The sequence below is a fragment of the Pygocentrus nattereri genome, chromosome 6 (genome assembly GCF_015220715.1).
Source record: "Pygocentrus nattereri isolate fPygNat1 chromosome 6, fPygNat1.pri, whole genome shotgun sequence".
NCBI classification, from domain to species: Eukaryota; Metazoa; Chordata; class Actinopteri; order Characiformes; family Serrasalmidae; genus Pygocentrus; species Pygocentrus nattereri.
Window position 1 is genome coordinate 8230436 of NC_051216.1, and position 27366 is coordinate 8257801.

At 40.9% G+C, this 27366-nt stretch overlaps 1 protein-coding gene across 3 annotated transcripts in view; it reads left to right on the forward strand.

The window, feature by feature from the left end:
• The window catches only part of ccdc141 (coiled-coil domain containing 141), a 65378-nt gene extending 41390 nt beyond the window's left edge, over positions 1–23988 (forward strand). The window contains exons 16-27 of one of the 3 annotated variants that reach the window (XM_037539542.1): positions 907–1068; positions 2666–2806; positions 12209–12349; positions 13855–14052; positions 14733–14916; positions 15637–15749; positions 16893–16952; positions 17030–17467; positions 17928–17960; positions 18615–19372; positions 21478–21650; positions 22929–23988. In XM_037539542.1, coding sequence (XP_037395439.1) covers positions 907–1068; positions 2666–2806; positions 12209–12349; positions 13855–14052; positions 14733–14916; positions 15637–15749; positions 16893–16952; positions 17030–17467; positions 17928–17960; positions 18615–19372; positions 21478–21650; positions 22929–22966 — 2439 coding nt within the window. In that variant the 3' untranslated portion in view covers positions 22967–23988. Of the gene's footprint in view, positions 1–906; positions 1069–2665; positions 2807–12208; positions 12350–13854; positions 14053–14732; positions 14917–15636; positions 15750–16892; positions 16953–17029; positions 17468–17927; positions 17961–18614; positions 19373–21477; positions 21923–22928 lie in introns of those variants that run through there. The other 2 variants (XM_017710608.2, XM_017710609.2) reach the window with 2 other exon arrangements.
• Positions 23989–27366: the final 3378 nt, after the last annotated feature.

A 27366-nucleotide genomic window follows, 5' to 3' on the forward strand; every position in this document is an offset into this window, starting at 1 on the left:
AGTATCTCTCCTGTCTGACATCCAGAATGCCTCATAAGGAAATCCAAAAAAAGTGCATCACTTTAGTCTGAATGCAATACAATCCAATACAAACCACAACCACCTTATTACAAGCAGTTTAGGAATTATTGATTAGCTCAAACGTAAAATCAAACAAGTGCAAATTACACATTTCTGTTGTTGTATAAACAATAGGATATGCAGTTTCCCCCAGCAGAACTAGGCCTGAACGATCACACAGGCTTTGACTCCAAATCTCGTAGCTTTGCAGTGTTCGTTTATTATTTTTTGTGGACACCAGTGTGTTATACAGGTCCGGAAACCAAATAAGCAAGTCTATTAGATGTTACTCAACCACTCGACACCACATGCAGTGATTTTATCATGCATTTTGCAAAATGGGATGTAAGCTTATAAATATTGGAAGCTTTGTTAGACGGCCTACTTGGGCCCCCCTGCACACCTCAATCGTATTATTTTGTATACAACAAAAAAATAAGAATTGAAAGTTGTTTAATTGTGTTTATGACAAACAAATAATGAAGTTAAACACAATGAAACAATGTCAATACAAGTGAAATGTACCGATCAGGCATCACAGAGCAGCTGTGTCACTGCTGGACTGAGAATAGTCCACCAACTAAAAATATCCAGCCAGAGGCGTCCTGTGGGCAGCGTCCTGTGGACAACGTCTAATAGAGTGGACAGTGACCACTGAAGAACAGGGTAACAGAGTATCAGAGAAACAGATGGACTACAGTCTGTAACTGTAGAACTACAGAGTGCAGCTATACAGTAAGTGGAGCTGATAAAACGGACAGTGAGCGCAGAAACAAGGAGGTGGTCATGATGTTAAGCCTGATCTGTGTGTATCGGTGTGCTTTAACCTGATTTGCTCATCCTCAGCTGGACACTTTGCTGAAGGCAGAACCTGTGAAGGGGTTCAGTGATCCGACCCAGGCCAGGATGCAGCTCAGTCAGCACCAGGACAGGCAGAACCATGTCCGGCACCTGTACAAACTGGCCATCTCACTGGGGGCAGATATCACCAGCACTGTCCAACAGTCGGTGAGGCATGGGCATGGAATCAGCAGTCTCTTTAGGGAAGGGATCTGTGATTCACATTACATTCAGGCATTTGGTCCTAAATAACCTGATAGGTTATCGGTTATTGGTTTGAGCACAACATTAGCAAGCCGTGAGTATTTGGCTGTCAGAGAAACAGAAAGGGATTCCTTCACATTTGTTTTTAAAAGATTGTCCTGTTTTTCCTTAGATTGCCCTATAGTTTAGTCTTAGAATAATCCAATGTACTTTTGAATTGCTCAGTTTGTTTACACTCGTGTGTTTGGCTATTTTCACATGCTAAGTTTGAATATCGCTGTTGTCAGAAGGAAGGGTAACTTTACAGGAGAAGGAAAAACCCGCTTTACTTTTAATGTAAGTCAATGGAACCAGTCATTTTGGGCTGTTTCCTTCGGTCCATTCGTTGTGAGATTAACACACAATGTAAAAGGAAACAGGTATTTTCAAATTTTGCCAAAAACTGAAAAACATCAAAAAGGGAGATGCAAGGTTTTCATTCAACAACAGCGATATGTTTATTTCTATTATTTACCGATTTGGGTTTGTTAGCCAGAAGATCATCCAGAGTCAGTAGGGTCCAGTTACTGTTTGCTTTACACTCTCAGAAAAAAGGTACGACACTGTCACTGGGGCAGGACTCCTCTCGTCACTGTGGTGGTACCCTCAGGGGTACATCTCAGTACCTTTAGTCAGGGAACATAACTGAACCATAATCCACTGGAAGATGTACTGACTCCACACACCCCGTCTTGCCTCCAGGCTTTTTATTAAATGGTTCTGTTTTAAAAAATTAGTTTATTAAAAGGTACAAATATCTACTTTTTCCAAAAACTTAATAATTACTTTAAAATAACTTCTAACTTACAATTTAAGGTACCCAGTTGGACCTTAAAACCACTGCTGTACCTTTAAGGCAACATTTACACTGTTTGTACCTTGATAAACGAATCATGTACCTGCATGTTACCTTTATTTCTAACATTGTATAAATACTAAAAAGTGTCAAACTGCCCAAGACCTGTGGAGATTAGCATTTACCCTCATCTAATCCTCTGAATTCAGTTCATGAAGGCTTTGATAATCAGCTGATGAGCTGAGTCAGGCGTGTTTAATGAGCGAGCACTCGAAAGTCTGCAGGGTGTTTGGCCCACCAGGACTGGAGCTTGACAATTATGGGCTAAAGGATCAGGAGGAGCTGTTTTAGTATTATCTTAACAAGCTCTTGAGTATCGCCAATTAACTTTTACTAGAAACATTAGCACTTTTGTGCATTTCTGCACTTATGTTTCTTCTTTATTGTGCTGAACTGCTCTATGACTTTAGCTATATTTGTATTTTAGGCTTAAAAGCTTTACAGACGGAAAAATATTCTTAACTTTTTAATGGGTGTAAATGGAGATGTTATTCATTTATCATTTTGGATGATTTATTTTGGTCCATTCATTAAGAAACTATGACACAATGTAAAAGGTAGCTGGCATTTTCAAATTACGTGAAAAAATGAAAAACTGCAAAAAATGCAGACACAAGGTTTTGTTTCCGATATGAGTTTAAACGTCTTGATGCTTTGTGCCTCCAGCAAGTGCTGGTGTTCTCGGTTCAGGATAAAATGGAGCATCTGCGGTGTGGCAGTGTGAGCTGGGCTGCCCAGGCCAGCCGGTGTGAAGAGAGCCTGATGAGCAACATGCACTACTGCATCTTTAAAGAGGAGATCGGTGAGGTGAGTGCCAATGACCAGCAGGCTTCAAGCCTCTCCTAACACAGCTGTCTGAACCCCTTCAACTCTAGGCTTATAGTTCAGTTACAGTATTAATATAAGCCTTAGTATTCACTAACTGCTATACCGTTTTTTCCCTCTGCTATGAAACTCATATGCAAGACATGTAATTATGAGTAAGGGTGGATGATATGGCAATGTATAGCTGCGCAGTGAATGAAGGCATTTTCTATATGCAATATAAAACCCCATTTCCAAAAAGGTTGGCATGCAATGAAAAATGTTACTGTACCTGTAGCACTAACAGACTAAAACCTTCAGCAGCATAATAAAACATTAGAAGCTCACAGAGGAGTAGGTTGCATTGAAATTATTATCCAGACATGCATGTTTGAGACATATCTGAGGACTGAAATATGAATGTTGGCCAATAATAATTAAAGCGAGAAAATAAAAGATTCTGTAAACAATGCTTGCACTAATCAAAACAGGGAAATCTAATTTAACGTGACAGAGGCTGCCCATTCAGATGAGCTTAACACTAGAGCTCACGCTATATCCAACACTGGTGCTAGTCAGTGCACTGGAGCATAGTGTTGTACACAAGGTGTTGTAGCGAGCTTGAATGAAACAATAAAAATAGTGGTAGGTGCCCGAGAAATTATTATTTATCTTTGCACAATGTGTAAAATGTGACAGTACAGTCCAAAAAACCAAAAAAAAAGCAACTTGTTTTAGCTAACTGATCTTAAACAATTTTCTGTACTGTTTTTATTGTTAGATGTTAAATATTAAGATTTTAAATTTCATTAGAAATTAAAACAAGTGTCAGCAAATATTTCAGCTTACATTTTTATAGTTTACAGTTTAGCTCACCTCAGAGTAAACACATAGCTGTGCTAGTTTTGCGAGTGTAGAATCCAACATAGTTTTGTCCAGGACTTTTTTCAGCTTTAGTAATGAAATAAAAATATCAGGATAGCATGACTGAATTACATATTCCTCAGGGTGATCGGTTCACCATGGCTTTGCCCGACTCATTTAACTCTACCACCCTTCTAATTTCACTCCCAGGATTCCTTTGAGGGAGGAAGTGGTGTTTATAGACGGTTGCGTTTGGCTGAGAGGCGCCTCAGTCATTATTTTGCGATAATTTAGCAGATTTAAATCTGTCTTTATGATACATACAGTTCACTGACCGTACTCATGACACAGTTTATCACAGTATCAATAACATATTGCCCACTGCTAATGATGAGAGTGAGGAACTGAAATGTGGACCTGCTTAGTTAGGGTTTAAAGGAAAGGTCACTAATAGGCAGACTGCGGTCCGAGTCCGGACCCAGACACTGTCCTATGTGGACCTGGACCTATAACTGATAAATTCCATCCATTTCTAAGCTGCTTCTCCGTCAGGGTCGCGGGGGGGTGCCGGTGCCTATCCCAGGGGTCTTCGGGCGAAAAGCAGGATACACCCTGGACAGGTTGCCAGTCCATCACAGGGCAGACAGACACAGACAGTCACTCACACCTAGGGGCAATTCAGCACGTCCAATTGGCCTGACTGCATGTCTTTGGACTGTGGGAGGAAACCGGAGAACCCGGAGAAAACCCACGCAGACATGGGGAGAACATGCAAACTCCACACAGAGAGGACCCCGGTCACCCGGCAGGGGAATCGAACCCAGGCCCTCCTCGCTGTGAGGCGACAGCGCTACCCACCACGCCACCGTTTAATCGGCGTAGCTTTTCTAGCCTTTACACTAGCTTTAGCAACCTGGGAGACTCACAGACCAATCACATGCACTGTAAATATCACATGTGACACTACTCAGCCAATCACATCTTTGCATTATGATGAGCTACAAGACTCGAGTGAGTGACTCACACACAGGGGAGGGACGAGGAGAGAAACAGCAGTCAGAGAAGAAAGTGAGTCAGAGGGAAGTTATTCCACATGACGTGATCTAAAAAGAGAAAACTGACCATAAATGTTGTTGAAATCTGACTGAACTGGACTTTATTTGGTCTGATATTCAGCTGTCGACTGTATAAGATGCTGATATTCCTACTCGGCTACTTCAGTAAACAGTATATGAGCCATAATAAGTGAGACATTATGATGTTCTGGACCTTTGCTTGTGGAACTTTCCTCTAAATGGATCTTTCTGAATTTTAATTAAAGACCACTAGTTTAAAGGATTAGCCCATTTCCACAACTAGATCAAAGACTCAGCTCAGCATTTGCTGGAGGTTTTAGGGCTTCTTACGTTGTTTTTTCCCTCCTGGGTTATTTATACAGGAGTTCGGTCCTCGTTAAGAGTAGTCTGTAGGCTGTGAAGCCTTGTGTCTCCTGGCTCGGTCTGCGGGGTTCTGCCATTTGTCTCCTGCCACTCTGGAGAGCAGAGAGGATTCCAGCATTATCAGTCACTTACCCAAAATAAACCAGAGCCTAGGATTATATTAAGGATCTGCCAGAGCACGGAAAGGCAGCTGGCTTCCCTTACAAGCTTTCTCCTGTTCTAGAACAACACACATTGAGAACAGAGGTTTATTTCCAAGGTTCATATATATATATGATTTTCTCCTGTTATAAATTGTTATTGTTGGACTATTGTGGACTTTATTCAGCATGTAGACTGAAACGTGCATGGTTTAATTCATGGTTGCACAACATGCATAAACCCCTGTCACTTTGTCTAATTGTGTATATAGAATAATATGTCTCCCTCTAGTGGTGAATCCCAACTCTGTCTTCAGTCAAAGTGATGCTTATGTGGAAAGTTTGGCTCCTCTGTAGTTGTGTGACTGCAGAGAAACATTGGCCTGAAACACTCAGCTTTCCTCTCTAAACCTCTGGCAGGCAGGCCTAAGGATACAGATAAACCTCCTGAAAACAGATCCGTGTCTTATCACTGTGTTAGATAAGAGTTGTTATCCATCAAATTCCTTTTTAAAGCTGAGAAGCGCCACACATAATGGACCGGTGAGATGGACGAGTGAAAATCCAGCTATATTTGGACCTGCATTATTTCTTTTTGTCAGCTGTTTGGAGGAACCAGTAATGCCTGACAACCTACCTTTCAGGTGGCATCGCTCTTGGAGACCGTTTTCAGACCATGTTCTGAAGAATTCTGATAAATTGACAATTGTTTGTCCTTATCCCTATCCCAGGGTTCCAACACATCCTAGAAAGCATGGAAAAAAATGTATATGTATAGTGTTTTCCATGACTGGAATCCCTGGAAAATTAGGAAATGGATAAAATGCCTGAGAAATATTAGCGAAGTCTTAGAGAAGTGGAAAGTTGGGCCACCAAGTTTGCACATTTTTGGCTGCTAATTGTTTGCATGTAAATTTCTGGTTATTGAAGTTGGGTATGCTACAGTGTTGTATGTTGACATACATGGGCGCTCTGTCCGAAACACCAGTTAGAGCGACTCGACATGGACTCTAAACTAAAAACTTGTAAAACTGCACTGTAAAAAAAAAAAAGCTTAAACAAAACTAACTAAACTAGGACTATCAGTATTAATGCAGTGAATGAATGAAACCTCTTTTCCAGTCCTACGTCTGTGACTTTGTCCGTCAGCTTTTCCACGGTTATGTGCCGTCATTAATGCAATGCTGTTCTCTCGTCTTGGCGGCATCTGGTTTGATGCGGCATCAAGTTTGATAACTAATACATTAGCTATTTGAGATAAAGATTCCACCTAATATAGTTGAGGTTTTAGTAACTTACACATGACTTTCACCTGAAATGAGTTCATGAAGCCAGTCTTGTTATAAAAGTGATAACAGGACCAGATCAGAGCCAGAATTACTCTTTTAGTACTTTTACTTTATACTTAAGTACATTTGAAGGCAAATACTTCAGTACTTTTACTCAAGTGGAGGTCTAAAGGGAGGAACTTCTACTTTTACTGGAGTGATATTTTACCTTGGGGGTCTCTACTTTAACTCTACTTTTGTCCACCACTGCTTGTAAGAAGGCAGTTGGCAGTAAAGTGGTTCTGTGTTTCAGTACTGAACCCATTTAACGTTACCTTCCTCTAACATATCTGGCTCTCCTCATGACAGAGTTAACTGCTGAGCTCAGTCAGGTTGGGACAGCTCAGTAATGTGTACAACCCCAATTCCAATGAAGTTGGGACGTTGTGTAAAACATAAATAAAGACAGAATACAATGATTTGCTAATTCTTTTCAACCTATTTTCAATTGAATTCACTACAAAGACAAGATATTTAATGTTCAAACGGATAAACTTTATTGTTTTTTGCAAATATTCACTCATTTTGAATTTGATGCCTGCCACACGTTCCAAAGAAGTTGGGACAGGGGCAACAAAAGACTGGGAAAGTTGAGGAATGCTCAAAAAACACCTGTTTGGAACATTCCACAGGTGAACAGGTTAATTGGAAACAGGTGAGTGTCATGATTGGGTATAAAGGGAGCGTCCCTGAAAAGGTTCAGTCATTCACAAGCAAGGACGGGCGAGGTTCACCACTTTGTGAACAACTGTGTGAGCAAATAGTCCAACAGGTTAAGAACAATGTTTCTCAACGTGCAACTGCAAGGAATTTAGGGATTTCATCATCTACAGTCCATAATATCATCAAAAGATTCAGAGAATCTGGAGAAATCTCTGCAAGTAAGCGGCAAGGCAGAAAACCAACACTGAATGCCCGTGACCTTCGATCCCTCAGGCGGCATTGCATTAAAAACCCACATCATTCTGTAACGGGTCTGTAGACGATGCCAAGCCACATTCTGCACATGTTACAACAGCGTGGCGTCGTAGTAAAAGAGAGCGGGTACTAGACTGGCCTGTCTGCAGTCCAGACCGGTCTCCCATTGAAAATGTGTGGCGCATTATGAAGCACAAAATACGACAACGGAGACCCCGGACTGCTGAGCAGCTGAAGTTGTACATCAAGCAAGAATGGGAAAGAATTCCACCTACAAAGCTTCAACAATCAGTGTCCTCAGTTCCCAAACGCTTATTGAGTGTGTTAAAAGGAAAGGTGATGTAACACAGTGGTAAACACGCCCCTGTCCCAACTTCTTTGGAACGTGTTGGAGGCATCAAATTCAAAATGAGTGAATATTTGCAAAATTCAATAAAGTTTATCCGTTTGAACATTAAATATCTCGTCTTTGTAGTGTATTCAATTGAATAGAGGTTGAAAAGGATTTGCAAATCATCATATTCTGTTTTTATTTATGCTTTACACCACATCCCAACATCACTGGAATTGGAGTTGTAGTTCAGCAGCCCTTTTTGGCTGTGGTTGGTTTAGTATAACACTCAGAACATTGAGAACCCAACAGGCCACATGTTTAAGACCCTTAAGCTGTTAAAGTGATATCTCACATGAGGGATGCCTTTCGTGCAGGTTTTGTAAACAGTCTGGTAACCACATTATATCAGATCCGCTTAAACTCACAGAACAGCGGTGCTATAAATGTGTGAATGAATATTCCTGTTTTGCCCAGTAGAGGGCAGTTATGCATCCAGGTCACGTAACATGCCATGACCTTTAAATTTATCACCCACTGCATTACTCAGAGACGCTTGTGCTTTAAATAGATCGAGGGGATACGACTGCATCTATAGGACTACATGTAGGACCTAAATATACAGAGGACTGTATCATCTGTCTCATGATGACAGATGTTCGGGTTTCATCTTTAGAGTCAAACTGAACCTCTGAAGTTTTATTTCCACAATATGTTTCATATTAAGGTTACTAGGCCTCACTGGCCACTTTAATAGAAACCCCTCCCTTTTGCGTCCACTCTCTGGTCACTTCATGAGCTCCACTAACATTATAGATCCACTATATAGGTATACGAGTAAAGACTGTCACACAACTGTTACTGCACAGTTTGTATGTTCAGTTAATCACTGATCTGTTTCTGACCTAACATGTTGGATATTGGTCCACTGCCCAAAAAATATCCAACCAAGACAGGCTCTGTGGTCAGTAATGACCAATAATGGACTAGAGGATAAAACTGTGCATCAGCAACTGGGCTACATTGTGTGCGAGAGTGTGAGTAAGTCTAAATGAAATAGATTATATCATATTTAAGCAGTAGAGCCCGAGAGGGAGTGTTATTGTGAAATAACATCTCGGCTGTGATCTGGTGGCCGTAGATCATCACAGCCGTGATGTTATAGTGATAACTCACTCCTCGAGTGTCTCTACTGCTTTAATACAGCAGCTAAATAAATACAGTAAGAAATGAATAAACTGGCCGTGAACGCGGCGTTTAATATGTTTTAATGTTCAGTTCCTTCCTCCTAATTAGAGCTCCTTAACGAGCAGCTCGCTGCTACGTCAGAGTAACAAGCTCCGCCCACTCGCTGCTCAGCCGGCAGTTTGTTCTCCAGCTCCTTACACTAAATTCCCAAACTGTCGTCTCCACTGAGCAGCTTCTCTGTTTTTACTGGGTCAGTTTTATGGCTCAGTCTGATTTGGTCCGACTCTGAAGATCAGACACGTCTGGCGAATGGTGTTGGGTTCATTTCTGGCTGATTCCAGGTTGTTCAGCTGTTCTTCTGTCACAGCTGCCGACTGAAAAGCTGCTCAGTGGTGACGACAGTTTGGGAATCTACTGCAGTCTCATCTTCAGAGTCTGTGATCTTAAAAGTGTCCGTTTTCTGTTTGTGGCAAAGTAAGAAGTAAAACTTTCAAATGGCTTGAGTGTCTCCTACAGCTGTCAAAGTCGTTGCTTAGCAACGGCGTCTCAGTGGAGTGATAGTGTTTGTGTAAAACCCGTGATGTTACAGTGAAATAACAGCTTGGATAGAACGCTTCTCAGCCAGTCAGCTTGCGTGGCCGTAGCTAACTGTTGTATAATGTATAATAATATATCGTTGCTGTCAGAACAAAACCTTATATCTCTGAAATGGCAGCATTACAGGAGAAGGAAAACTTTCTTAACCTGTAATGGAAGTTAATATGACAAGATTTTTTCCAAGTAATGATAGAAACATGTTTTCAAGTTTCATAAAGTTTTATAATCTGTCCCCACAGTCACTGAGCAGTGTGGCGACATGACAAAGAAGCAGAGCCTGATTGGTCCTTTTTTGTGTATGCGAAGTGCTGATTGGCTCGCAGATAGAACCTTATAGAACTAATTTAGGGTTTGACTGCAAGGCCCCAAATCAGCTTTCCATGTATGTGTGTGGACACTGAGTGCATATTTTTGGTGTATTTAATGATCCAGAACACACTTTCTAAATTGAGTCATGACATCTCATTTCTGCATGACTCTCTGTTTGATGTCATGCATGCAGTCATGTGTAGTGTGTGTCATGCTAATGTACAAACACTCAGTCATAAATATTCATGAGTAAACAGGCTGACATTTCAGCTCCGACAGTTGCTGCTGCTCATCAGGAGGCTGGAGGAGCTGACACCGTTTACTCAGACACCCCTCTTGCTCGCTCTCTCTCACTCTTTATTTCTCTTTCTGGTTTCCCAAAATAATAGGAGAAGCAGTTCGTATTTGCATGGCTTGTAGAAACACTAGTGCAAAGTAGCAAACTAATGCTAAAATGAGAAGATACTGAGAAGCAAAACACACTTGAATTCAAATATAACAGTAAAAAGTGTAAATATAACTGAACCCTGAAGAAAATGTTTATCTGAACTGTGAAAAGTTTTACAACACATTTCAAGAGTTTAAAAACAGTCCTTTGTGAAAACAAGTAGGGATGCACCAATATGGGAATTGTGGGCCGATGCTGATGTCCTATATATATATATATACACACAAACACACACATATATTTGTTTATATTTCTGTCAATATGTAAACATTTATAAAGATCCACCTGGATTAGCGCTGCAGAGAAGTATGACATTTATTTCTGCAGGGCCACAAATGTAGTGAACTAAATAACACTGAGATTTTGGTGCAGTAACCCAGCGTCACCTTAACATTCAGCTCTTCCAGAGTACAAAAATATGCATTAGATATCAGTATGAAATATTGGTTAATCGGTCTGTGTGTCCAATGTTGATATTTTCTAAGCAGTTATCAACATATATGATGATATAAGTACAATATTATTGTGTATCCATAAAAACAAATGTAAAAAATCTATTGAAGAACAGGGAACAATGTATAGCAGTGATTACATGAAAAAGGACAAAACTATTACCTCTCTCACTTTGTTGAACACTGAGGGCAGTTTGTTAGTTTGGTGTCCTGCTTAGTCACACCTGTTGTTGTGGGTGGGGGTGTTGTGGCGGGGCAGGGGGCTCAGGGGTCTCAGAGCAGCAGGCGTCTGTTAAAATGAAGAGAGTGCAGTTAGAGAGAAGGAAATTCAGAGGCTGTTTTCATTCACACTCATCTCTCTCTCCCTCCCTCTCTCTCTCTCTCTCTCTCTCTCTCTCTCTCTCTCTCTCTCTCTCTCTCTCTCTCTCTCTCTCTCTCTCTTTCTATCTCCCTTTATCTCCTTCTCTTCTCCCTCTCTCTCTCTCTCCCTCTCTCTCTCCCTCTCTCTCTACCCCACTCTCTCTATCTCCCTTTATCTCCTTCTCTTCCTCCTCTCTCTTTGTCTTTCTCTCCCCCTCTCTCTCCCTCTCTTCCTACCTCACTTTCTCCATCTCCTTCTCTTCCCTCCCTCCCTCTCTCTGTCTCTCTCTCTCTTTGACCCTCTTTCTCCTTCTTGCTTTTATCTCTGTCTGCTTTTCTCTGTCACAATCCCTTCTTTTTTCTTGTCTCTGCTTCCTTCTTTTTCTGTTTCTCCCTCTTCTCTTTTCCTTTCTCTCTCTTCCACCGTACTTTCTTTCTCTGTCTCTTGTTCTTTCCCTTCTCTTCCTCTTTGTCTTCATCCCCTTCTCCCTGTCTTACTCTCTCTTCCCTGCTCTCTCTTTCTCTTTCTTTCTTTCTTTCTTTCTTCCTGTCTGTCTCCCCCCCCCCCCCCCCCCCCCCACTCTCTCTCAGTAAAGGAGAGACTCCCCCTGCAGGTCAGTTAGTTCCCAAAAGGCTCTCTGGACTCTATCCTGGGCTGCAGCTGTCTTTGGATGACACATGAGCTGGTCATTTAGAGACTCTACACCATTGCAAAAAGCCTGTTGGGATGGTCAAAAATGGCCCTGCGCTATAAATCACTCTCAACCCAAGCATTAAACCATCTAAAATAATCCTCTCTGACAGAACTCAACCCTTTACTGTCCTTCTCCTCTGCCGTGGCCTGGGTTTCCCCCTCTGACACCCATATGCAAACATTCACCACACACCATATGGGTGCACTGCTTGATTGATACACAGTAATGAAATCATATTAATGTGATATTTAAGATTTTCTACCATAGATATTTAATGCCACAGTTGACTCATTATAGATGTTTAATGGGGTGTTCTTTCCCTCTATGTCTTCACAGCTGAGAGAGTCTTTCAAAGACCTCAAGAAGAAATTCAACAATTTAAAATTCAACTACATGAAGAAAAATGAGAAGATGAGAAACCTGAAAGCAGTGAAAAATCAGATCCAACAAATCGAGATTTACACTGAAAAGCTGCAGGTAACACACTTTAGCCCTCTCTTACTGTAACCAATAAATGTAATTTTTGCCAGTTTTGGAGGCCCCACAGTTAGAGTACGTTTTTTTTTTATTTAGTAACGTTTATAGTTCTCTGCACATGCCTCACATCTACGTGTTTAATTGGAGTGTTTTTTTGGAGGGACTTCTCAGCTTACATTACATTCATGGGCTAACAGCAGGCTTGCTGTTCACCAGACAATGTTGATGTGTCCCATTGTCGACTCCTTTGAGCTTCACTTTCACAAGGCAATTCATTGGTTAAGAAATTTCACACTTTTCCTTGGGTTCAAAGCACGTCTTCTAAAGTCTGAACGGATTATAAAAAACTGGGCATCTCACACCATCAGACTGGTTTTTGCAGTTTTTTTGGGTGACTGAAATAATGGGGGATCCACACTAAAAGATTAGGGATCACAACATACTCAACTTTTGGGCTGCATCTGAACCGAACGGAGCTCAGTGAACTCTCACAAACTCACGCAAACTCTCGCAAATTCTTGCATTCTCCTGTTACTAGGAGATGCAAGTAAACAAATGTGGAGCTGCTGCTACCGTCTTCTCTGTTTAAGTGAGGATCGTGGGTTAAAAATGTGATCAGTTTGGTATTTTTTGTGCTCGATTGTGCGCATGCCTTGAACTTGGCACATTAAAAAGCTTCGCTCCACACGAGAGACTGTTCACCATTTTTCTTTGTGGAGTTGTTGTATGTTCTTCTTTTGTGTGCTCTGTTTTCATTGGTTGTTGCAGGAATCTGTTCAGTTTGAGTTGCTGACCAGTTTACACCAGATTACACTCATCCATCAATTGTCTAAGCCGTTCGCCCTCAGGGTCGTGGGTAGATTATACTCAGAGTTGGGTTAAAAAAAAAGTGTTTTATAAACTCTGACTGGTTTGAAATGCAATTTGGAGGGCAAAAAATCTGAGTCTTCACCCCTCAAACACGACTCTACTCTCTCTCCAACTCTCGACTCCGACTGACCCAAACATCTGTAGTCTAGAGCCAACAAGGAGAGACTCGGCCAGACTGAGAATCGGGCCTAAAATCAGGGTCAAAGTCTTGTAGTCTCATCCTCACCCCAAAATGCCTCATGGTTGTTGTCAGATGTTCTTGTTTCCAGATCGTATCTAGCCCTGTGCGCCTATTTTGATATGTGTTTTTGTGTTTAAATGCTTTTTTATTATATTAGTTGTATATAATTTTTTCATGTGAAGGAAGCTGCAGTTGTAGGTTTCATCTCCGCACAGCCGTATGGTGGAGAGCTGTGAATTGGTTTTGCGGCAGGGGGTTCTCATCCCTCCCCTATTCACCACTCATTGCTTACCAGCAGTTCAACACATTCACAACACTTTAAACACAGCGACAGTGTCCTACTATTTATTTGGCTGTATTAATTAGATATACCTGGGTTTATTTCCATTCCATGGAGCACCCACTAGGGTACAGATTCAGTTTGTTGACCAAACCAGTCTATTTTGATCTGCAGGTTTTGAAGAAGAAGCTGCAGGCCTTCGCACTGAAGTTGTCAAGCAACAGCGAGAAGCATCTGATTGGCAGCAGCCCCAGAGAGCTGGAGGATGCCGTCAATGAGCTTCAGAGACAGGTGGGAGATTTTGACAGGACGGTGGAGGAATACAAGCACAACCTGGACCTCAGCATGAAGCTACAGCAAGCCATGGAAGAGGTGTGGAAAAGCTTTTCTGCAAGACCATTATTGGCACTAGATGAGCAATGATCAGCACTTTCCTATGTAGTTATTCGTCATAGATTAATGTGAGCATGTCAGTTCTGAACTATGTATAAACTGGTTTGATGTCTATTTAATTCCTAGCACATATTTATTTATAACACTTTTTACATATTTATAACACTTTATTTGGATAGTACAACTGCTTAGCAACCACTTTGGACACCATACCATCTAACCATCAACAGCTTAGCAACCACTTTGGACACCATACCAACTAACCATCAACTGTTAGTAACCACTTTGTACACTATAGCAATCGCCTAGCAACTGCTTTTCAACCACCTTGGACACCATAGCAACCCCCTAGCAACTGCTTAGCAACCACTTTGGGGACACCGTAGCAATCGCTTAGCTGCCGCCTAGGACACCATAGCAACAGCCTAGCAACTGCTTAGCAACCACCTAAGACACCACAGCAACTGCATAGCAACCACTTTGGACACCATAGCAAGATGCTTTGTAGATACTTTTTTACAAACAGATAGTTTGTAAGCAATTTTAACACCTGTAGATAATCGATAAAGGGCTGTAATGTACTATCCAAATAAATTGAAACCAAATCTTTTGGCCCCTATGAAACTTTGATAATCTGTGATCTTGCTTTTGATCCACAGTATCAGTTTTGGTGTGATGAGGCGAGTTCCACCATCGTCAGAGTGGGAAAATACTCATCCCAGTGCAAAACCAAGGAAGCCATCACCACCCTTTATAAGCAGTTTGAGAAATTTGTCTGGCCCACAATTCCACAGCAGGAGGAACGGATCAATCAGATTACAGAGCTGGCAGTGCGCTTACATGGTGAGATATTAAATAAAGAACACTGAATAAAAACGGCTGTAACAGTGTGGGTGAGTGGAGTTACGTTTATTTTTGTATGTTTATTGATACATGCATTCAAACTTTTGTATGATGAATTAACGTTGTAAATTTATACTAATTGGTACAGTGAGTTTATGTCGGGCATTTCCTTTCCCTGTTGGAAAAACCCCATTGGTTTGTTAAATGTGAGGAAAGTAGATCACAGTAAAAAAATTCTTGTATATATTGTAATTTCATTTCACTGCTTGGGCACGTTAGTAGAACTGTAGCATTAACTGGGGTTACTTAGTTACTTGACAGTGAGCCTGATGACCATGACTACTGTATTATTTCAGCAGAGGATAATGTATTTTTGAATAGACTGTGTCAGATATTGGCTTGACAGAACTGCGGGTGGGAGCGGGACAAAATGTTTTGTTTGTGGGTGGGAGCGGAACAATTGATTGCAATTTTTTGTGGGAGCAGGACTGAAAAAACAGTCCTATACAGACCTCTACCTGGCAGGAATGGGCTTCCATAGTTTTAGCCTGACAGGACAGTTTATGGTTTCATTTGTGCTAGATATACAGTAAGTGTTGTGTTGCTAAGAACCTGAGTTTGGTTCCTGAAAATTCAATTACAAAGACAAGGACTACACAGTTAGCCTGGATGTGGCCAACAGGAGTGCAGAATAAGCTGTAACAGATATGTTGTGTGCAGGTGCTGAGGAAGGGAAGAAGTACATGGAGAAAACAGTTACCAAGCACACTGAAATCGTCGATGCAATAAAGGAACTGTCCAGTGGACTTTTAGACCTTGAAGCCAGACTACAGGTCAGTAATAGTCCTGTTCATTTATACACTAAGCTCTTAAAAAACGAAGGGTTCTTTGGAGTGATACCATGGAGAAACCGCTTTTGGTTCCTTAAATAACCTTTTAATGCATGGTTCTTTAAATGAACGATTTTTGTTAGTGAACTATGTGGATGTGAAGAAGCTTTTTAAAGCTTAAAGAACCTTCACATAAAGGTACTAATTAAAAGTTTTCCTAGAACCTTTAGATTATATGGAGGTTCTTTAATCAGAATCAAGCTTTATTGGCCAGGTGTGCTACGCATACAAGGAGTTTGGTTTTGGTTACAGGAGCTCACAGAGCACAATATCAGACAGACATTCACATGTAGAGAATAAGATCAAATACAAAATATAACTAAAATAAAATAAAACCTGCATTCCTACCTCACTCACTCAGACACACACACACACACACACACACACACTTTAACACTAAAAAGTTATTTACTTTTTTTTATAATGAGCTGTGTGAAGGTGAACAACCTTTTCAAAGGTTAAAGAACCTTCACATAAAGGTTGTAAGCTTCAATATAAAGGTTACGTACTAATTAAAGGTTTTTCCTAGAACCTTTAGATTATATGGAGGTTCTTTAACTCATTAAAAAGGTTCTTTTAAATAACTTTTTTGTAAATGAGCTGTGTGAATGACCTTTTTTAACATATAAGGAACCTCAGTGTAATGTGAATGTTCTCGGAAAACTCTTTATTTGATTATATATTTATATATATATTCTATTCTATTATTCTATATTTAACTTTTACATTTTGTAGAGTTATCTTTTAAGCTTTTCAAAGTTTCCTTAAACGCACACTCATATGTTGACAGGTTCTTTAGGGGACCACAGAATTTCTTTGGTTCTTCTGTGGCATCACTTCAAAGAACCCTTTACGCGCCTTTTATTTTTAAGAACATGCCATTCAAACGCTCTGACTTGTCATTTGAAGACCTCTAGAGTCCATAATGATTGATTAATTTTGGTCACATCAAGAATTGAGTTCTAATAAAATCAACATCCAACTGAATTAGTGTTGTTACTGTTATGGAAGGGACTCCAGACTCTTGAAAGGTACTATTTTATACTTTACTCATCTGAAACTATATGTTCTGATGTATTTCTCCAGGCTGAGTCCTTGAAACAGAGAACTACTGAGGAAAACAAGCCGTATGACACCATTGATACTGTAAGTATTAATAACATCATTGTCCCTTATATATATGTACCCTTTTGTGTTATGAATTAATGATGTAATTTGAACAGCCTGAGGTGAAGGAGACTGGCCACACTCCTGAGATGACTGGACCTGATGGCACCAAGGAGGAGCCGGTCACCAAGAAACCAGAAGGCAAGAAGACGCAGCTGGCCAAATCACAAAGCCAGGATTTACCAGACAAACCGCAGTCAGAGGAACATAAAGTCCTCTCAGAGACCCGTAGTTACACGCAGGAGGCGTACTCAAAGATGAGCATGACACAGACCACCACCAGCAAGTCCACGGTGGAAAGGAAGGAGGAGACGCACACCTCCTTCTCTCACACACACACCTTCAGCGTGTCCAGCTCGCCTGTGGAGCGGGACAGGAAAATCTACACCCTCCAACAGGCCAAGAGACCATCTCAGGACACCCCTCCACCTCAGTGGCCCCAGTGCTCAGACGTCCAGAGAGAAGAGAAGCAGGCCCACCACGACGCGATCCAGGTTGTTAGTGGGCCTCACACAACTCCACATGCAGTTCAAAGAGCATAGCCTCACCTGTTTTCGTTACAGATGAGATAATTGATCATTGCGCTGCTGTCTAGCATCAACACTTTCTCTACAATATCACTTTGACTAACTTTACGCTGACAGTTACATAATCTAACAGATAGATAATCTTCCCAATTCCAATGATTCAGATTACTTGCATAATTAACCCGTGTGTGGTATCGGGGTCTGTTATTTATTATTATTTCAACCTCAGATTCTTTGGCCTTTGCTCATTTTCTGTGACGAGAATATACACCGATCCAGCTTAACATTCTGACCACCTCCTTCTTTCTACGCTCACTGTCTATCAGCTCCACTTACTGTATAGCTGCACTCTGTAGTTCTACAGTTACAGACTGTAGTCCATCTGTTTCTCTGATACTCTGTTACCCCCTTTTACCCTGTTCTTCAGTGGTCAGGACCCCCATGGACTCTCACAGAGCAGGTACTATTTGGGTGGTAGATCATTCTCAGCACTGTAGTAACACTGGCATGGTAGTGGTGTGTTAGTGTGTGTTGTGCTGGTATGAGTGGATCAGACACAGCAGTGCTGCTGGAGTTCTGAGAAAAATGGCTTTGCGAAACCACACGAGCCACACCATCTTTAGGCTTCTTTAGGTGGAAAGACTTTAGGTGTCTTTCTGTCTGAGATATAAAGGCTTTAAAAGTAGGTGTGGCCTTAATTTTGCTTTAGTAGGCATGGCCTTCATTTTTGAGTGCTACTGAAAAAGGTGCAAACTTTGATAAGTCATTACTTTTCAGCCAATTTTGCTAAATGTATGAACATTTCGGGGATTATTTCCTGTATTAAGTGAATCAAGTGGGTCAGTTAGGTGGCCTTTTTATATGTATTGACCAAAAATGTAGAATATGTGCTCTATATGAGTGTTATCTATTAAACGCTTAATGTTTATGTAACTCTAAGACACTGAAAGTGCCTGAAGAGTCACTGAAAAGTATTATACAAATATAACGTATTATTTTAAGCAAATTATTGAATGAGTTTAAGCTCCAATGCATTTCAGTCTAAATGAGGAAAACAGCACACATTTTTTAGAGTTTTAGCAAGTTTTTAAAGTGAGTTTGTGCTCACTTTTAGACTGAAGGCCCTCTCCCAGCAGAAGAAGAACTCTTCTCCCAGCCCTTGGACGGAGACTTCCAGCATGACCACCTGACAGAGGAGTCGTTCTCCAATGACGAATATGAGTGCACTTCCCCTGACGACATCTCGCTGCCCCCTCTGTCTGAAACCCCAGAGTCCAACATGGTCCTGTCTGAGAATGACCTGGACCTGGACAGCTTCTGCGTGAGCTCCCACAGCACTCATCTGAACCAGTTTAGCCAGCACGGAGCGTCCAGCCAGACGGAGAGCTACCCGTCCCCTACGGCAGGCCTGGCTGGCCGCTTCAGAGCAGAATCTTCCGCTTTTGTCCATAGTCCATTGACCGTTCCCACACCCACCATCATCTCCAGCACCATCTCCAGCATCCTAAAGAGCAGCAAACCAGGGAGTCTCACAGAGTGCCACCAAACCCTTCACTCGGTGCATGAGAGTCGGACTGAGACGCAGGGGTGTGTGCATGAACCCGTCCCGGCTCGAAATGTCCATGCTCGGGCCAGTAACATGCATGCTCCACCTAAACCCCCCTTAACCTCAGAGCAGGAGCCCGAGCTGTGCAGGCCCACGGCCATCCGAGAGGAAGTCAGGCGTGTGAGTGGTGCCAGGGCCGTGGGGAACCTAGCAACAGCGCACGGCCCTAACTTCTCCAAACACTTGTCTAACGCCACTGTTATGGAGGGCTCTCCGGTGACCTTGGAGGTGGAAGTCACTGGATTCCCTGAACCTGCTTTGACCTGGTGGGTAGCCTATAACAAGCTCAACTCCTAGAACACTAGACTTTCATAGATCGTTTGATAGTTTGATGTGCAGGCAGTTAGTGGAAAAGTTATTTTTGTAACTATTTAAGGGTGAATCCCACTGATTGCTATTATTATTGTTATTGTTATTATTATATTTTTTTTTTTTTTTGCATAATTCAATTGTTAAGGTGTATACAGTCATTCAGAATGGTTTGATGTGAAATGATTAATTCTATTGAAACTTCCCGACTCTTTCTTTACAGTGATGAAATTTTACATACTATCCGAAACCACAAGTGAACCTACATGTGCCTTTTTATATGTAGTATAATATGATGGTAAAATAGTGATGGATCTGAAAAAATTATTTTTAGGGTCTATTTTTTTTGCCTCATAACACTTTGCATGAACCTCTCTGCTATGAATGTATTTTAAATAATATGTTTTAGGCCAGAACTTTATCTTGGGCATCAGTCAATTTCTTCATAACCATCTAATGGAATAACTTTTTGTGCGGGAGCTTTTAGAGCTTTTTATGGCACTGAGCTCTTCAGACATCTGGTGAGTATCATCATCATTGTGAACCTTTCAGACTTCTGTAGATTTTTCCCATTTCACATAAAACCACTCTGAATGACTTTGCTTACATGTTAATGATTATGCAGATTTTTTTTAAATCAGTGGATTCCCCTTTGAGTGGTCCGTTATTTCCACTTTGATATTTTTGTTACTGTAAACGATTCTGTTAAATGATTATAGCCCTTTATATTGAGGTGACGTCGTCAGGTACGCAAAACTAGTCACATTTCCTAAACGGCTAAAAGCGTCAAACAGAAAAAGGAGTATTTTAAAAGACATTGTTGCTGATTGTTGGCTTGCATAAAAGTTTTTTGATATGTTTAGAAAATGTAAACTATAGTCCAGAGGTGGACGATATGGCAAAAAATAACATCATGATACTTTGAGACATGGTCACAATATGCATCTCAGTATTTAGTTTTTCAGAGGTTTGACTAGTTATGCCACTAAAAATGTTCGGATTTCGGCCAAAAGAGAATAATGACCGAATGTTTTGACAAAAAAATAAGAATAAATAGACAGAAAGAAGTGTGTTTAAATAGCAATTAAACTGATAAACAGTGATTAAAACCATGGCTTGTTTCTCTCTCCTGGGCTGCTCAGCACAGACACGTTCGGTTAGAGCTGGAGTAGATAAATTCCAGCTTTGTGGAGCTGATTCACTGTTTCTATGAGGGACACTGCACCAACCATTTGTAATTTCTGTTCATGTCGAATATCAAGAGAAGGTGCAACAACAAAGAATGACTCCACTACAGGTTTAATACCTTGATATGCTGAATACAGCATAAGAGAAGCTGAAAGAAAGTCTGGGCTAGCATGCTGAACCTCACCATAGCCTCAGTTTCTGAAATGGCAAAAATTGACAATCGACAGAGCGAACAAGTGCCTTCAAAGATCGACCGTTCTCTGGTGTCTTTTTTTTTCATTTTTGGCCAATTTTCATTGCATCTCTAATTGGAACAGAATAAGAACCAGTAGTACTGAATAAATCGACAAATTCAGTGAGATTTATTCAACATTTCACACAGTACACTGCGCTACATCCAAATAATCAGAACTAACTATGAAATTACGCTTTGTTTAATTAGACCCATAAACAGGCCTAATTACAAAGCTTCGGTCAGTGGAAGTTGCTCAGTGCTGTTTCAGTGATGGCAATATTCACAGTATGCTCAGGAAAGCATATAGTGAAGGAATTAATCTGAATCATTTAAAATATTGTCATATTGCCCACCCCTGCTACAGTCTTATTAATAGCTCTGAATATGTTTGTGACCACTACTGTACATTAAGCTGTGTTCCATTGTTTTATTCTATTTATTCTATTTCTACTAACGTCTCATCTTTTCCCCTCAGTAGTTTTTCTGCTTTATCGCTCTTGATTGTTCATTCTGAGCTCTAACATCATCATTTTGCCATTTTTCTACTTTCACATTTCACCCCTTTACTGACGGCGCATATTAATCCTTTTGTTTGCTGTGCTGTGATTGTGTGATGTGATGATTCACTCTGTGCCTCAGGTTCAAGAACGGACAGAAAGTGACCAATGGCGAGCGCGCCTCACTGTCCCATAAAGAAGGCAAGCATGCATTGTTCATTGAGAGTGCTGAGGAGCGAGACTCGGGTCAGTATGTGGTTAGCGCCTCAAATTCGGCCGGCACGGTCTCCTCCAGCTCCGTGCTGCACGTCAAAGGTAAACGCTGCCATGACCTTGACACACTCAAACTGGACTGGCAAACCTGCTTTGGCACCCTCTGTGTCCTGCTGTGGCTCCTCTACCTGCTGGTGTTATAACCCACACGGACCTTTAACATGTCACAGACCCTGCTTCTCTCCTTTCCTTCCCCCGCTTCACCTCGACCTGACTTCGGTGTTGCACTGAACTGACTGTGGAAGAAATTTTGGAGAGTGGAATCTCCTCACTTACTCACAAACACTGGTAATAAAACTGCACTGCCGTTCAAATGTTTGGAGTCAATGTTTTCAACAATGTAAAACCAATTTGGAGGCAGATGACTGTATAAAATGAATTTATGAGTGACTTCACAAGTTTATAGAGGATCATTCCAGCACCTACAGCAAGACGGGACACTCTGCAAGAGATTCTGTCTATTAGATCTCCCAACAACAAGAAATGCAATAATGTATTAGCTCTTAAAACAAGAAATAGACTCTGTGAAGCATTATAAAGATTCGTAAGGTTTGTAAATCCAGTGTTTTTTAGCTTACAGTTGATATGTTTTTTGTATTGTACTGTTAGCCAAATGCCTCATTATAAAAAACATTGTCACACCAGTAACTTTTGAAAAATGTTGTTCAGACATACAGCATTGTGCAAAAGTCAGAGACCACCCTTATTTTTACCCTGTTTTTAATTCCCATTCATAATAGCCATTAAGTTATTCATTTTAAGGATATATTCCTGAGGAGATGTAATCAGCTTGCATAATGAAGGGGGAAAACAGGAGTTTCAAAAACTGGAAATTAAAAAAATATATTGTGTGAAAGTTTTAGGCATCTATACAAATTTCTAAACAGTTGACCTCAGCAGTGAGTTTATCACAATATACATTAGAATAAAGTCGCATTCATAATTCAAATAAACAGAAAAACAATAACAAAGTAACAAGAATTTCTCGGGTCCATATTTTTCCTTGACACCTTCACAGCCGCCACAGAGACTCGTTAATATCATCAATTACATCATGAGCTCAACTTACTGAGCACTGATTGGTCAAACCAGGAGCTGCTTTTTAACTACATATAATACTGGGCTTCCTCGAGGAGAGACTTGGAGATGGGTAAACAAACACACCAACATCCAGAAAAACACATATATATACAAATATATATACATATATCAAATATTAACACTTTTCTCAGCAAATGAACACAAACTACACAATAGATTTTGAAGATGTGTCTTGGGTGCCTAAGACTTTCACACAGTACTGTATATTCAAATCTGCAGAGAAAATGGGGCTCCTAACAACCACCTGGAAGACCTGATAGACACCATCAAATAAACAGCTTTCAGCAACAGCTTAAAGCTTTCATCTTTGAGAGAGAGGAGAAAATCAAGCTGCTTAGCAACTGTTTAGCAACCAACTTGGACACCAAAGCAACCACTTAGCAGCTGCTTAGCAACCACTGTGGACACCATAGCAACCACTTTGCTGCCACCTTGGACACCATAGCAACTGCCTAGCAATCGCTGAGCAACTACCATGGACACCATAGCAATCACCCATTAACAGCTTAGCAACCACTTAGACACCATGATGGACACTGTGCATTCTGTCCATCCTTCCACTGTGAGAAGATGACTCAGCGCTTTGGGTCTGGAAGGATGTGCAGCTGTTAAGAAGAACCTCACTGAGAAAAGGAGATGGACAAAAAGGAAGGACGTTTGCTCTAGAACATTGAAACTGGACATCTGAGATGTGATTAAGGATTTAAGGACTAGTTTATTTTGGGATTATTGTGAGAAGCAGAAAGTGCAACCAACGTCTAAGACTGAACTTTGGAGGCGTGTCTGCAGATTCTTTGAGAAACTGAAAGTGAGACTCCTGAAAAAAATGGAAGCCGTAGTAAAGGTGAAAAGTGACGCACTAAATACTGAAAAGGTGGCATTTTATTTAGTTGTCATATTTAATTTCGTTTTGCTGTGGAGGCCTCTGCGTGAATTTTTTTTTTTTGTTAAATATGTTTTCTGCTTTTTTCTGATGCTGAAAAATTAATACCTTGTACTGTTTTGACTGGAAATTTATAAATAAATTAAAATCTCAGAATTTCTGTACTCAGTCCTGTAAGAAAATATTAGTCCCTTTTGAAAAAATATCAGAATAAAAAGGCCTGTATTTACCTTTTGAGGGCATTTAGTTGTACAGGTCAAGTTTAATATGAGTAAAATAATACTCTGTATTGTATTTATATCCAGCTATTATTTCATTTTAGAACATAATGTTGAAACTCCATAATTAAAATGCTACTTGGAGCAAAGTTTTGAAATTTTGCATGGTAGCTTGAAATAAGTTTTTGCTTGAAATTTTTCATACAGGTGTATGGTGTTACTAGATAGGAGCAAGGTGAGCTGCTGTGGAATGACCCTCTAATTAAAAAAAGAAGACATTTTGTGTCCATGATGAAAAACAGAGCTGTAGATGATTTTAAAATGAGTTTTAGAAGTTTTAATAATGTTGTAATAAAATCCATAATTTCTTCTGAGAGTAGCTTTTATTTTTAGTATTTGTAGAGTATAATGCAGTATCTGAGTATAAAATACAAAGAAAAAAGTATTACCATTAAAGTTATTCCACACATTTGAATGATAGAGTACATTATATAGATTTTTTTCATGTTTCTATTTAAATTAATAATATTCTGTACAACCCCAATTCCAATGAAGTTGGTACATTGTGTAAAACAAATAAAAACAATACGATGATTTGCAAATCCTTTTCAACCTGTATTCAGTTGAATTCACTACAAAGACAAGATATTTAATGTTCAAACGGATAAACTTTATTGTTTTTTGCAAATATTCACTCATTTTGAATTTGATGCCTGCAACACGTTCCAAAGAAGTTGGGACAGGGGCGTGTTTACCACTGTGTTACATCACCTTTCCTTTTAACAACACTCAATAAGCGTTTGGGAACTGAGGACACTAATTGTTGAAGCTTTGTAGGCGGAATTCTTTCCCATTCTTGCTTGATGTACATCTTCAGTTGCTCAACAGTCCGGGGTCTCCGCTGTCGTACTTTGCGCTTCATAACGCGCCACACATTTTCAATTGGAGACCGGTCTGGACTGCAGGCAGCCAGTCTAGTACCCGCACTCTTTTACTACGAAGCCACGCTGTTGTAACATGTGCAGAATGTGGCTTGGCATCGTCTTGCTGAAATAAGCAGGACGTCCCTGAAAAAGACGTTGCTTGGATGGCAGCAGATGTTGCTCCAAAACCTGTATGTACCTTTCAGCATTAAATGGTGCCTTCACAGATGTGCAAGTTACCCCTGCCATGGGCACTAACACACCCCCACACCATCAGAGATGCTGGCTTTTGAACTTTGCGCTGATAATGATCCGGACAGTTTTTGCCCAGAAGCTGATATCCAGCATGCCGAGGCGAATTGCAGAAGTCTTAAAGAAGAAGGGTCAACACTGTAAATATTTAGTCTTTGCTTAAACTGGATGTAATTGTCAATAAAAAGTTAACACTTGTATGGAATGCTTATAATTTACTTCATTATACCATATTAACATCTGACAAATGGTTCTAAAAAAACTGAGGCAGCAAACTTTGTGAAAACCTAAATTTGTGCCATTCACAAAACTTTTGGCCATGACTGTATATATGCTCTGCTGTTCTGATCAATAAACGGGGAAAGCCTTCTGAGTACAGACACTGGGTTTGTGGTCACATGAGCTCCCCACCCCGCCTCCCCCCAGCTGGCTGGACTCTCAGGAGGACGGAGGACTTCTGGCTAAGTTCACAGCTTTGGTATTGAGGTCGAACCATAGAACCTAAAATCATCATCAAACGGTTCTAACACCCATGGGTGTCAGGGGTGACACAACACACAATGTATGTGAAGATTTTCCTTCTAAAATGCTATATTATCCATTTGCAACTGTTTATATGATGGGCTACACTTTAATATAGGGTGCTGTACATAAGGCTAGAGGACAACTACATAAGCTTGCCATATGTCAACTGACATAACCCCACATAAATATTTATAAACACCTATTCCAATTGACGTAATTGGCTATAAAATTTACATTTGCCAATTTTTATCAAAGTTAGCTAAAGTAGCCTTTATGACAGATGATGCCTGTTGGAATAAGCATTTACATACATTTCTGTAGGGTGATTTCAGTTGTAATGACAGGCTTAAGTAGGTGTCATGTAGCCTTATGAACAGCACCCTTTAGTAGAGTGCCCCCAGTCAAATTACATGTTTTGAAGTGAAAGTACGTTTACATCTACAGAGAACACACTTAAATACGGCGTTTTTCTGTCGATTTTAATCCACAGATTTGGTTTATTTGTTGCATTTAATATATCCCATAAACAGTGTCCACTCACTGTTGGCTGGATATTTTTGGTTGGTGGACTATTCTCAGTCCAGCAGTGACACAGTGAGGTGTTTAAAAACTCCAGCTGTGTCTGGTCCACTCAGACTAGCACAACACACACTAACACACCACCACCACGTCAGTGTTACTGCAGTGCTGAGAGTGATCCGCCACCCAAGTAGTATTAAAGTAATAGTAAGTGGCCGTCCACAAACTGTTCCCACAAAGTTGGGAGCATGAAATTGTCCAAAATCTCTTGGTGCTGAAGCTTTAAGAGTTCCTTTCACTGGAACTAAGGGGCCGAGCCCAACTCCTGAAAAACACCCCCACACCATGATCCCCCCCTCCACCAAACTTTACCCTTGGCACAATGCAGTCAGACAAGTACCGTCTCCTGGCAACCGCCAAACCCAGACTCATCCATCGGATTCCCAGACGGAGACGCGTGATCATGAGCTTTGCATTACGCTTGGTGAGGTAAGGCTTGGATGCAGCTGCTCGGCCATGGAAACCCATTCCATGAAGCTCTCTACGCTGTTCTTGAGCTGATCTGAAGGCCACATGAAGTTTGGAGGTCTGTAGCGATTGACTCTGCAGAAAGTCGGTGACCTCTGCGCACTATGCCCCTCAGCATCCGCTGACCCCGCTCTGTCATTTTACGTGGCCGACCACTTCGTGGCTGAGCTGCTGTCGTTCCCAATCGCTTCCACTTTGTTATAATCCCACTGACAGTTGGCTGTGGAATATTTAGTAGTGAGGAAATTTCACGACTGGACTTGCTGCACAGGTGGCGTCCGATCACGGTACCACGCTGGAATTCACTGAGCTCCTGAGAGCGACCCATTCTTTCACTAATGTCTGTAGAAGCAGTCTGCAGGCCTAGGGGCTCGGCTTTACACACCTGTGGCCATGGAAGTGACTGGAACGATTTCAATGATTTGGATGCGTGAGTGAATACTTTTGGCAATATAGTGTACATCAGTCTTAAACCTCTTGTTTAATTCTTAGCCATGAAGAAAGGTTGGAAAATGACCTTTCAAAAATGAAAATAAGTGGTATGTAAAAACACAAAATGGGGGCTGTGTTATAGGAAACAGGCCCAAAATATAATGGTATTGGCAAACCTTCACCAATGGGGGGATGTGGGGGTCTGAGGACCTAAGGAACGCAATCTGTAGAGGTTGCTGATTGTTATTCATTGTGTGGGGGTGTTGTAAATGCTCGGGTTGCTGACTGTAAAAGCAAGTGGCATAAGGGTGGGGGGTGGGGGTGTTTGGGAAGTGTCTTCGACCCGCCAAATGGCATTTAAACTCAGTTTAACAACT